This window comes from Hyla sarda, chromosome 3 (genome assembly GCF_029499605.1).
Source record: "Hyla sarda isolate aHylSar1 chromosome 3, aHylSar1.hap1, whole genome shotgun sequence".
Taxonomy (NCBI): Eukaryota; Metazoa; Chordata; class Amphibia; order Anura; family Hylidae; genus Hyla; species Hyla sarda.
Genome location: NC_079191.1, coordinates 41,428,643 through 41,441,941, shown reverse-complemented (window position 1 = coordinate 41,441,941; position 13,299 = coordinate 41,428,643). Strand labels below are relative to the sequence as shown.

General features: G+C 43.7%; 1 protein-coding gene across 2 annotated transcripts in view; it reads right to left on the bottom strand.

The window, feature by feature from the left end:
* Nucleotides 1-4,028: 4,028 nt before the first annotated feature.
* The window catches only part of COLEC11 (collectin subfamily member 11), a 34,031-nt gene continuing 24,760 nt past the window's right edge, over nucleotides 4,029-13,299 (bottom strand). For both annotated transcript variants that reach the window (XM_056564115.1, XM_056564116.1), the window contains exons 4-7: nucleotides 10,199-10,270; nucleotides 8,649-8,702; nucleotides 5,988-6,083; nucleotides 4,029-4,616 (exon numbers count right to left, since the gene is read on the bottom strand). In XM_056564115.1, coding sequence (XP_056420090.1) covers nucleotides 4,225-4,616; nucleotides 5,988-6,083; nucleotides 8,649-8,702; nucleotides 10,199-10,270 — 614 coding nt within the window. In that variant the 3' untranslated portion in view covers nucleotides 4,029-4,224. The remainder of the gene's footprint in view (nucleotides 4,617-5,987; nucleotides 6,084-8,648; nucleotides 8,703-10,198; nucleotides 10,271-13,299) is intronic.

Sequence of the window (13,299 nt, the reverse complement as noted above, 5' to 3'; positions counted from 1 at the left end):
ACGCTATTGTGTACAGCAAAAAAAACAACACAATGCGATGCGTTTTTTATTCTGAGATGAATGGGGAACAGATTCTGCTGTATGGTGTACAGTGTGAACCAACTCCTTCAGCCATTTTAGGGTGTCCCATTCTCCTCTTCTTTTGGCTGTTCACTGTAGCACATTTAGACTTTTTTTTTTTTTTTTTTTTTTTTTAGTAGGGTTTAAAAAAAAAAACTACAAAAACACCTTACTTGTAGTCTGTGAAATATTAAAGGGGTATTCCAGGATTTTTTTTCTTCTTCAGCCTTTGAGCCCATGATGCCAAGTGGTAACACTGTGTTATATGCTTCTATTATCTCAGTGCGCCACTTTGTCCAGGTTTAATGAACAAGACCCACACCCAGAAGTTTATTATATTGTTGTCTATGACCTTTACCAGCATTACATGTGCCCAGAAACAATATGTCATAAGTCACATGGTGTCCAGGGGTCGTGGCTATGCTGTAGTGTGTAGGTAAATAGAATTACAGTTAACCCATCCCACCCTACTATCCACTCACCTACTGCAGCATAACCAATCCCCCTGGAGACCATGTGACTTACGGCATATTGTCTCTGGCCGCATGGAATGCTGGGAAACAGTAAATTAAAATACTTGCATTGCTTGAAAACAGGACACAGAAGCTCACAGAGGTAATAGAAGCGTATTACATATAATATAATAGAAGCATGTAACATTATAAATTGGCATCAGGGGCTCAAAGGCTAAAGAAAAAAAAATGAATCCCTTTAAAGGAGTACTCTGGCGAATATTAACTTATCCCCTATCCACACCACAGGGAATAAGTAGCTGATCGCGGTGGGTCCGACCACCGGGGCCTCCTGTGATCACCAGGACGGAACTCCAGCGCTCTCAGTGAGGAGTGTGTGTCATCTACCGGTAGACGGCACGCACTCCATTCATTTCTATGGGAGTGATGATGATGCTGAGAGCTGTACTCCAGTCTTGCCGGCGCTCCTATAGGAATGAATGGAGTGCGTGCTGGCTGCAGAACGCGCTCCTCCCTGAGCTTCAGTCCCATCCCGGTGATCGCGGGGGCCCCAGCTATCGGACCCTCCCCATAGGTCACCCAAACAGCTACTTATTGCCTATCGTGTGGATACAGGATAAGCTATTTTTGCCCGGAGATGTCTTTTAATATCTTGCTCAAGTTAAAAGCTGAATATAATGTGATATATATTCCATTATGTGACATAATTCCATAATATATTTACACATATACAAATACTGTTTTACTTTTGTATAAAAAGTGGTAATCTATACGACATTAAATAGCATAGAAATAAACACATATCAGAAACGTATGATAGCATACATATATGCCAACATATTAAAATGGTGGTGGTATAGAATACTTTAACATTCACAATCTAGTCTGACAGTTTTAAAGGGGTTGTCTAGGTTTTAAAAATATTTTATATAAGCCAGGGGTACAGTATATCTAATAAAGCAGTAATACTCCTCCACCCAGATTCCCTGCAGCTGCCACATTGAGGCTTTCAGTCAGTCAATCATTGCCCAAAGTGACGTCCCTCCTTAGTCAGTGATTGGTTGAGTGTGCACTTGTTTTAGGAAACAAGAAGTAGCAGTAATGTCCAGGAACTGGGAGCATCAGAGTGGCAGCTGCAGGGGATCAGGGTAGATGAGTATGACACTACCCCCAGGCATATAGGGTTGTACAAGCATGATGCCTTATCCCCTATCCACACCACATACCATTATCCCGAAGAATAGGACTCCCAATCTTCCTGTCTGAATTGAGCAACAGCAGGGCTGCCATCAGGAATTTGGGGCCCCTTATACAGCTAAAGGTCTGCCCCCCCCCCCCTGCTGTGACCTGTCCAGACTCCACCTGTAGGCCCCTGATTCCGCCCCTAGACCTCCCCTACGAACCACCCCCAATTTGTTTTATTTCTTTTTAGTTCTACAATGACAGTAAAAAGTGAGACAGACTTATAACTTGTTCATTTTTCCATATACGGGCCTGTATGAGGGCTCATTTTTTTCGCTGTGATCTGTAGTTTCTATCGGTAAAATTTTTGATAGCTTTTAATAATTTATTTTTTTTGGTATATGAAGTAACCAGAAATGTGCAGTTTTGGACTTTAGTGTTTTTTTACGTGTACGCCATCGACCATGCGGTTTGAGTAATCTAATATTTTAATAGTTCGGACATTTACGCACGCGGTGATACCACATATTTTTGGTTACATAATTTTATTTGAAAAGGGGGGATGGTCCAATTTTATTTGGAAGGGGCTTATTCACAATTATTATTATTATTATTTTTACTTTTTTTATACCCAAACTGTATGGAAGAAACTATTAACAGAGGGGCCTACTCAAACTATATAGGGTGCTCCATATCATTTGGGTATGCCCCTCTGTTAATAGTTGCCCCCATAGTTGTGGTAAGCCTGGGCCCCTCTCAGAGAGACATACAACTATATGGGGGAAAACTATTAGCAAAGAGGGGCCTACAACAACTATATGGGACACAACTTGCCACAATATAGTTGTTGGACGCCCCTTTCTGCTGCTAATTGTTGCCCCCATGTAGTTGTAGGCCTTAAATCTTGCCCCTAGGCAACAGGTCCCAGCTCAGCTGTCTGCCACTGGAATATAGTTCAGTTCTGCCCTGGGTCCCCCCAGCCCCAAGTCCCATTATATATATATATATATATATATATATATATATATATATAAAATGTTCTCAAATTTATGCCAGGCTCCGCTCCAGTCCTCTCAGGCTTATTTGCAAATTGCCGCCACCACCACTCACCTCTTTGGTAGCTAGGCCCAGCGGCACCCCACAGCAGAAGCAGAACGACTCTCCTCTGTTCCGCCACAGCACTACTGTGCGTGAGGGGGAGCAGGGCCGGCATGCTGTATCAATGCGCAGCGGCCGTGCGCAAGGAAGTAGTACCTCCCGCCAGCCACTGCAGATTTAAAGAGGCAGCGGCCGCCGGCCCTGGAGGTATTTGAGGCAGCGGCGCGCTGCTGCAGGGATTCTTTTCTGATAGTGACAGGCAGAATGTGTGTGTGACTGATTGACTGACTGTACATAGTCAGTCAATCAGTCAGCGAGTTGTGGCGGGCCTCTAGTGGTCAGTGAGTGACAGTCACAGTCACTCACTGACAAGCAAAAAAAAATTAAATAAAAAGGTTGAGGGCCGGACAGGCCCCCTGAAGCTCCGGGCCCCTTACAGTAGTATGGGTTGTACAGTGTACCCCCCTGATGGAAGCCCTGAGCAGCAGTGCACATACCCAACCTCTGCTCCATTTATTGTCTATTAAAGTGCGGAAGACAGCTGTACTCCACTACCTTTAGTTTTCCCATAGACAATGAATGAAGGTTGAGTGCCCTGCTACTCCATGTAGCCACCTTTCCACAGCATAGAAAATAAGTGTTTATGGAGGCAAAACACCTTTAAGGTGTTACTGTAATTTACATAAACCTTTGACATGTCATCCAGACCAGTTGCTAGGGACATGTTACCATCTGCCAAACCTGACTCATGCACTCTATAATAGTCTATGGAGTCAAGTTTGACAGACAGCAGAGGAGTGAAGATGGGATGACTGCTTTTAGGTTGCCCTTCTTCTTTTATTTTCAATATGCCACCAAACAACTACAGTCTTTTTCAACAAGGTAGATGGGCAACATGGCCCTAGCAACTTGTCTGTTTGAAATCTTCAGGTAAAGACACAACTGGCCTTTAAAGGGTATTCTGCCTATTTTGAAAAGTGTCTGGGCAGCAGGAAAGGGCAGGACAAAAGAAAAAAAGACAATACTCACCCCTCTGTTTGCTCCTGGTCCCGTGTCGCTGCCAATCTGCCCAACAGAGGTGCCCTGGTGATGTCACTGTAAACAGTACACAGGACTCTGCACATGACCACTGAGGTCAGCTGAAGCATCCCGTGCTCAGTGTACAGTTGTATCACCAGGGCACTCCGTTGGGTAGAGCAGCAGCAGCACAAGGATCAACCAGAGGGGTGAGTATGGGGGCTGCCTGGTAATTTTTATTTTATTTTTTTAAAGAGTTGGAAAACCTTTTTAACTAAAGGAAATTAAAGCAGTGAAGTTACAAAGTCTTCTCCATCTCTTCCTGCTCTATTAACCATAAATCTATAACAATATATTTAGCTGGAGACCTTCGTGAATTGATCTAGAAAAACAATTACACATGTTCTTTGTCAAACTCACAAATAAAAAACATTGTTATAAGACAGGAGACATCATTCCATCCCCCTGAGGACACCATCTCGGCACAGTCCTCATCATCGTAGGCATTATTTGGTTCTCCTTGCCGCCACTTGTTGAAGGTCTGCATTGGTGACCGATCCGAATACACATAGTAACCTTCTTTTTCCAGATCATTGATCCCAATGAACACCCTGTTCAGATCGGCCTGGTTGATGTAAGAAGCTAGTAGACTATTTGTTGTCTCGTCTTTGGGCATGCTGAGCGTTCCTCCTCTTCCTTGGCAATAGGATTGGGCCTCAGTATATTTCTTTGCTTCTTTCACCAGTAGGTAAATCTTAGTATCTGTCTCTCGCACTCCGGCAACAACTGCGGGGGAGGGCAGTGCTGAAAAGTGAGCACTCGTATTTCTATAACAGGCTTAATGCAACAATACAGCAGTTCAGGTAGACAGATAACCCAAAAATATACATATGCTTTCTCCTGTACCATTTGTCACCCCCTGCTGAGTAATATTCTACAACTGAAAGGCGCAGGGAAAGAGACACACTTTAAAAAAAATGGTTGCATTCTCCAAGCCCATTTACCATGCTGGCACTTTGTAATATAAAATTGCATACAAAGCTTATTTTAAAATGCCTCATAAGGTGTACTCTGTATACCTGTTGCTATAATTCCATGGTATCTGTTTCCTACTTTGCATTCCTGCCATTATTCAGTATTCTTGTATCCTGATGTGTGTCCCTGACCTTGTATTGTTCTGTTTATTGTTTTGACCATGATGCACTTTAGTTTGTGTATGGACTGTCGCCCAGTTGTAGAGTTACTGTTTAGGGTGACTATGCAAGGAGGCAGGAAAAGAGGTTCAGGGTCAGCTTAGGGCTCACTCTTCCCTGCCGTGACGTCCATATACATAACAATAAGTACATGTTTGTTTGTTTTTATTTTTTTATATTAAAGGAGTAATTCGCTGCTCAGCGTTTGGTCAAACTGTTCCAAAAACTGGAGCTGGCGGCGGAAGCTCGTGACATCATAGCCCCACCCCCTCATGATGTCACGCCCCGCCCCCTCAATGCATTGACTTGCATTGAGGGGTGGGGTGTGACATCATGGGGACGGGGTTGTGACGTCACAAGCTTCCGGCTCCGGCTCCAGCATTCGGAACAGTTCATTCCAAGCACTGAGCAGCGGAGTACCACTTTAAGCCCAAAAAAAGGAAAAATGTAAAACGTGCAGCATTTTCCTATTTCATTCAATTTAGGTCAATGGGGAAAATAACATTTTTCATAACAATTGGAAACCTTTTTTAGGGGGTCACTCTACAGGGAGGGGGTGGCTGATATTTGATGTGAATGGTGGCAGATCCAGTGTTATCTATCTACTGGTGTCACCTTTCACTCTTGAGAAGAAAAGCATTACTGGTAAATGATCTGTACAGAACAAGAAGTCTTAGCTAAGTTTTAGCCCTAGTGGCCTAAATGTAAACTGCAAGATTTCTGGATTATTATAAAATATACATAGGAATAGAAAATGATTTTTTAAAAATAACCAAAAAAATATAAAAAAATATGGTTAACATAAAAACCTAATTTAAACAATAGCTCATTTTCTGATGACACATTCCCTTTAACACTTGCATCTCCATAGTCTCAATGATGTTGTGTTGTCCTTACTGATTTTTTTTGTATAATGTGTGTGGTTTTTTAAAAACATTTTTGAACAGATTAATGTAATACATACCATTTTTGACAAACTTTAACTCTGTGGTCAACTGTGTGACTTGGATGTCCATCTCGCCGACAGCTTTTCTCAGTTGTCCACATTCACATGGAATCCCTATAAGAATATATTTATTATAGCAATAAATAATAATAAAATATCAAATTAAAATATAATATAAAATAATAATAATAAAATATTGAAGGAATCCCAATCTCCGTTAATCATCCATTGATAAAGTATCTCACAAATGGATAAGGTTGATGTAGCACCACAAGTACTGTCTGTAGTTCAAACAGTGCATCTCCAGCTGTTGCAAAACTACAACTCCCAGCATGCCCGGTCAGCCAAAGGCTGTCTGGGCATGCTGGGAGTTGTAGTTTTGCAACAGCTGGAGTCACCCTTGTTGGGAAACACTGCTTAAGTGTATGATCAGAGTTTTTGATGGTGCTACCTTGTATCTCAGGATGAAATTAAAGGGGTACTCCGGTGAAAACCTTTTTTCTTTTAAATCAACTGGTGGCAGAAAGTTAAACATATTTGTAAATTACTTCTATTAAAAAATCTTAATCCTTCCAGTACTTATTAGCTGCTGAATGCTACAGAGGAAGTTCCTTTCTTTTTGGAACACTGATGACATCACGAGCACAGTGCTCTCTGCTGACATCTCTGTCCATTTTAGCAACCATGCATAGCAGATGTATGCTAAGGGCAGCATGGTGGCTCAGTGGTTAGCACTGCTGCCTTGCAGTGCTGGGGAGTTGGGTTCAAATCCCATTAAGGACAACAATAAATAAATAAAGCGTTATTATTATTATAATAACGTCAGCAGAGAGAACTGTGGTCATGATGTCATCAGAGAACATTCCAAAAAGAAAAGAATTTCCTCTGTAGTATTCAGTAGCTAATAAGTACAGGAAGGATTAAGATTTTTTAATAAAAGTAATTTACAAATATGTTTAACTTTCTGCCACCAGTTGATTTAAAAGAAAAAAGGTTTTCACCAGAGTACCCCTTTAAATGTACATGGATTTTATTATTATTATTTTTTTTGGTTGCTAATACCAGTTTTACCCATGTAGGATTTAAAGGGTTTGTCCGGGATGATAAAATAAAAAAGTGGGGCTGACTGGGTTAAAAAAAAAAATAATAATAAATAAATAGTACGTACCTCACCAATGCCCCACAAGTTTTGTTCCAATACTATTAATCGTTCCCTGTCTTGACATATTTTTTTTACCCGACCTGCACCCTTTTGTTAGTTTTATCCCACTAGACAACCCATTTAAACGGGTTATCCAGGATTAGAAAAACAGAATTGATTTCTTTCAATAACTGCACCACCCCTGTCCTCAGGTTGTGTATGGTATTGCAGTTCCATTGAAATGCATGAAGCCAAGATGTAATACCACACACAACCTGAGGACAGGTGTGGTGCTGTTTTAGGGAAAAAAAATAGCTCTGTCCCTTTTAAATAGGTCGTCTTATCAAGACAACCTTTTTTTTTTTCCAGATGTTGCCAAAGCAGAATGTGACTGCCACCTTAGACAATATTAAGTTTTAAAGGAAAACTGTCAGCCTGTTCACCCACACTGGATTATAGTGTGAGTAAACAGGAGTCAGACAATGTGTCACTTACTAAGATCCCTATTGTAGGTCCGGAGATATGTCCCCTATAGGATCCTCTTCTTTATTCCCAATTGAAGAAAGGAAGCACAGAAAAAATGGGGGTTCTGTCTTCTGAGCGCTACTGTTAGTGTGGTCGTGAAATTACATCAAGATGCCAATGGGTACACAGGATTCTTTTTATTGGATCATAAAAAGTTGCAACTTGACCACGCGTTTCGGCGTGTTCTCGCGCTTCTAGATTCTTTATTCCCTGAATTGTGCACAGGAGGCGGGGCTTTTTGGCTCAATTTACATATGCATGTTTTGAGTCTCCACGTCCTAGCGACTCCCGTCGCTGGTCATGTCAGCGCTCTGCTGTTTGCATAGAGCCCATGCGCCAACTGAGCGCTCACGTGACCAGCGATGGGAGTCACTAGGACGTGGAGCCACAGAACAAGCATATGTAAATTGAGCCGGCAGGGCAGAGCTGTAGCTAGCTCCTTTTGCGCCCGAGGCAAGCCCAGAAAATTGCACCCCCCCTGCTGTATCATGCTTTTGGCCCGGGGTTACATCTTGGCCCAGTGTGTCATACTGCTGCTGAGCCAACCATAGTGATGTCTCCCTTTGGCCAGCTAAGCAGCAGCATGACACACTGGGGCCCAATGTGAACCCGGGCCCAAGCATCACACTGCAGCTCAGGAAGAGGATTTCCCCCGGGGATCGGAGAAGGGCACAGCGGGAGCACTGGAGGTGATTCCTCCTACATCCTTTTATATGAAAAATTGATTAGTTATAGGGGTTAGAAGAGGACAATTTTAGGCATACTGATTTTCATACAAAAAGTTCAAATTTTTCACACTGTGCAGCAGCCTCTTGGAAAATATGACTTAAAAAAAAAAAATAAGGAGCACGTCTGCATCCCCTTTATCCTCTAAATGACCACACTTTCATTTGAATAGGCATCGCGTAATACCCGTAAAAAGCACCTCTTAACCAAGAGGGAGGAGAAATTATCATGCCATTTTAATAACACAGTATGTGATGTAACACGTCGTGATATAGAAAAACATATACCTGGTTCTCCATTTGGACCTGGAGGGCCAATATTGCCAACATCTCCCTTCTCACCTGTTGATATTAAAAAATAATACCAATCGATAGAACATATTTTACAATCAGTAGACTATCATGATGCTTGCAGTGAGAAATTATTCTACAAACATATAACTAGTAAAAAAAAATTATAGGGATTGTCCAGAGAATTACCGTATTTATCGGGGTATACCACGCACCGGCCTATAACACGCACCCTCATTTTACCAAGGATATTTGGGTAAAAAAAGTTTTTTACCCAAATATCCTTGGTAAAATGAGGGTGTGTGTGTGTGCATGTATATACCCCGATACACTGTTTCTGGCCCCGCAGAAGCCCCCAGGAAAGGCAGGGGGAGAGAGGCCGTCGCTGCCCGCTTCTCTCCCCCTGCCTTTCCTGGGGTCTAGAGCCCTGCTGCCGCTTCTCTCCCGCTGGCTATCTGCGCCACTGCCCGTTCTCTCCCCCTGACTATCGGCAATGGGGCAGTGGCGCCAATAGCCAGGGGGAGAGAAGGGGCAGCGGCACCCATTGCCGGCACCGCTGCCCTGTTGCCTCCCCCATCCCCGGTTGTATAATTACCTGTTGCCGGGGTCGGGTCCGCGCTGCTTCAGGCCTCCGGTGTGCGTCCCCTGCGTCGTTGCTATGCACTGCACGGCGCGGCGCAATGACGAGTGACGTCATTGCGTCTGGCAGCGCATAGCAACGACGCAGGGGACGAACACCGGAGGCCTGAAGCAGCGCGGACCCGACCCCGGCAACAGGTAATTATACAACCGGGGATGGGGAAGGCAACGGGGCAGCAGCGCCAGCAATGGGTGCCGCTGCCCCTTCTCTCCCCCTGTCTGTTGGCGCCGCTGCCCCATTGCCGGCGCCGCTTCTCTCCCCCTGGCTATCGGCGCCGGCAATGGGGCAGTGGCACCGATAGCCAGTGGGAGAGAACGGGCAGCTGCACCGATAGCCAGGGGGAGAGAAGGGCCGGCAGCAGGGCTCTAGACCCCAGGACAGGCAGGAGGAGAGAAGTCGGCAGCGAGGGCAGGTCTCTGCACCTGCAAAGCCGCTGCAGTTCATTGATTTAAAGCGCCCACTTTAAATCATTGAACTGCAGCGGCTTATCGGCGTATAACACGCAGATAGACTTTAGGCTAAAAAATTTTGCCTAAAAAGTGCGTGTTATACGCCGATGAATACAGTATTTTATATTTGGAAGAACTTAAGTTGGGATTAAAAAAACAAAAAGGTACTCACCTGCCACCAATACCCCGTACCAGTTCCAATGGTGCTGAGCCCTGGAACACATAGGAAATACCCACTCAGTCAATCAGCATCTGAGGTAGGTCACTGCTGAGTGGCCATTTCCTGTGTGTTAAGAAACAAGCAGGAGGCGTTCAGCAACAGACAAAGTTTCCAATCGGCAAGGGATCATTGGCAGGTGAGTAAATGTTTTAAAAAACATTTCTATAAATATGTTTCTTGTAACAACCCCTTTCAGTCAGCTGAGATGTACCTATTACAGGCTTAGATGGATAATTACCTTTAGAACCAATAGGGCCGATCTTCCCATGACGACCTATTCCTCCTTTTACCCCTTTGTCACCCATTTCACCTGAAAAACAAAACCGTATGTAATAGATTTCTTCAGTCTTTGCCAATCAATAGAAAATAAGGGTGGTGCAATTCTGATTTGTTAGGGCTCTTGCCCATATATCGCATGGGTAAGAAGGTCAAGTTGTAGATTTCATCATGAATTTACTATTTGATAAACCTTTCTTACAGATTGCCATGTACCATAACAGAAAGAATAAAGATAATTCTCTGCACATCCTTTAGAATCAAAACATGTAAGGATAAATACACACAGGAGTCCTGTCTGAAAACAGAGAGGAGGGGTTAGAAAACAGCCTGCAGTGATTGGATAAAGAGACTCAGCACAGCACAGCAGACTCAAGTAGGCATACCTACTTGAGTCTGCTGTGCTGTGCTGGGTCTCTTCATCCAATCACTGCAGGCTGTTTTCTAACCCCTCCTCTCTGCTTTCAGACAGGACTCCTGTGTGTATTTATCCTTACATGAAATGATTCTAAAGGATCTGCAAAGAATTATCTTTATTCTTTCTGTGCCTTTAACACTTTCCTGGTCTCTCTCCAGTGTTTGTACACAGGGTCTCTAGTGATCATGTGTCCTGTCCACTTGCAGCTTCTGCAGCCAACCACATATGTCCCCACGGGAAGCTGTGTATACAAACACCAGTGGGGACCAACCAGAAAGCATAGCAATGCAAGTACAAGGTGTCTGGCAGGTTTTTTTTATGCTCTAGGCACTGAGAAGATGGAAAAGAGGATAATCCATTGGCTCAACAAGCATTTGTCCGACAGCTGTCGAAGATGTAAAACTGCCTTAAAGGGGTACTCTGCTGCTCAAAGTTTGGAATAAACTGTTCCGAACGCTGGAGCTGGGAGCTCGCAACATCATAGCCCCGCCCCCTCATGATGTCACACCCCGCCCCCTCAATGCAAATCTATAGGAGGGGGCGTGGCGGCTGTCACGCCCCCTCCCATATACTTGCATTGAGGGGACGGGGTGTGGCATCATGAGGGGCGGGGCTATGACATCACGAGCTCCCGGCTCCAGCGTTCGGAACAGTTTGTTCCAAACGCTGAGCAGCAGAGTACCCCTTTAAGGGCATGTCCACACTACAGAATCTCCGATTGGAGATGTTCCAGGCAAAGGTTCCACTTGCAGTCCATTAGCACTAGAGGCATGCAGACATGTGCCATCACCATTAACAGCTATGCAGCACCTGCCGATTTAAGCCAAAAATAATGAGTTTATTCATTCGGTGGAGTCTGGCATTTAAATTTGAATTCTGACAGAAATCGGTGCAACAGAATCCCACTGGGATGACTTATGAGCTTCATCATCTCTTCTTTTTCCCATATCTCAATTTGAAGCATATAAACTCAAACATTATGAGAATACGATATATAAACTTTACAAGAGTAACTTATAACAAGGATGTAGAACCCTAGCAACGGGCATAAAACAAGAATAATTAGACTTTTCTGATCACTTGCATCAATCTTGAGCATCTTACGAGTATTTACTGTGTTTGCTCTGATCTGTAGTCAATCTGTTCTTCCCACCTATAACTTTCTCACGCGCCACCGACATATGTCAAAGTGGCAGCCGATAAAGCAGCAATGTGTAAGCAGATGCAGCGCTGACGTTTCCTGTTAATGTGATGTATGAAATGTCACGGTTTATAGATGTCAGAGACCTAATACACAGAGAGGTGCGCAGGTCCTTCATAAAACCTCCCCGTCAGCTTTATGTTACCATTTTCACAGCATAAGCACCAAAAAGGTAAAGTAGTAAATGCCGGCTTATTTTATTCTCCTGTATGTGCGGCACTGACTAGCCTCTCTGTCAGGTTTACGGAGGATCATTTATCTTCCTCGGATTTGTTAACAACCCTCGTGTGCATTGACTGTGCGCAGACTTTATGTTGGTAAGTTCAGCCATTTGTACTCCTGTCATCTGCTTTTCTGTTTCTGAGACAGAAGGCTTCCATTTGACAGATACCATTGTCAGCCATATAAACTCTCATGGGAACATATTTTTCGTCACTTGGTCACCTCATGGAAGCTCTGCAGAGGTCTCTAACCATATGACGGCATAGGAGGACGGGGTAGGAGGACGGGATAGGAGGTCGAGATATGGGGTTGGGATATGACAACAATATATGGGGACGGGATATGAAGTCAAAAGCTTCCTCCTTTGTTGATTTTCCTCCCCAACAAGGATGAGGAAGGAAAAAACGGGCAACGCCATGTACTCATCTAGTATTTTAATAAATCTATGTCTTTAGAGCAGTGATCTCCAACCTGGGCTCTTCAGTTGTTGTAAAACTACAATTCCTATCTTGCTCTGACAACAGTGGAGTGCCACATGGGATTGCTGCTGTAGGGTATGTAAGTACTTTGGCACCCAAGCAGGGGGATTGATGCCAACACCTCATAACCCCGAATCAATGTAGTATGATAGCTGTCAAGTGAACGATCATTATATATATTGCAGGTGGGCTCACCGCTTCGGCATCTTCTCTCCCAGCTCGTGTCCATCAACCTTTTTCCTCTACAATGGACAGTTGTATTGAAGTATAGCCCTATATTATGGGTGCCAAATAAATGCAGAACACCTTCAAAGGTCTTGTGGTGGAAGTCCGTACCTAAATGGGTCAGTACTATGTTTGCGGTAAGAGGGGGACTATAATTTTAAAACCACCTGTCTAATATTGTGGCGTTTGTTCACATACGTTCAGTGGCGGCATCAGTGAGGGTGCGTTCACACTGAGTAAATCAAAAGGAATTCACGCTGAAAAATTTACGTGCGGAAAAAAGAATTTTCTATTCGCGTGGAATTGGTGCGGAATTGGGGGAGAAAGAAGTGAAGGGTTTTTCAGCCATTTCCGCGCGAAAATGATGTCAGGCGGAATTTTTTTTTACCATTGACTTCTATTGATTTCTGCAGAATTTCCCAAGTGTGAATTTGGAGCAGAGAATTCAAGAGGAATTACTCGAGTAAATTCCTCTTGAATTACTCAGTGTGAACGCACCCTCACTGATGCCGCCTTAT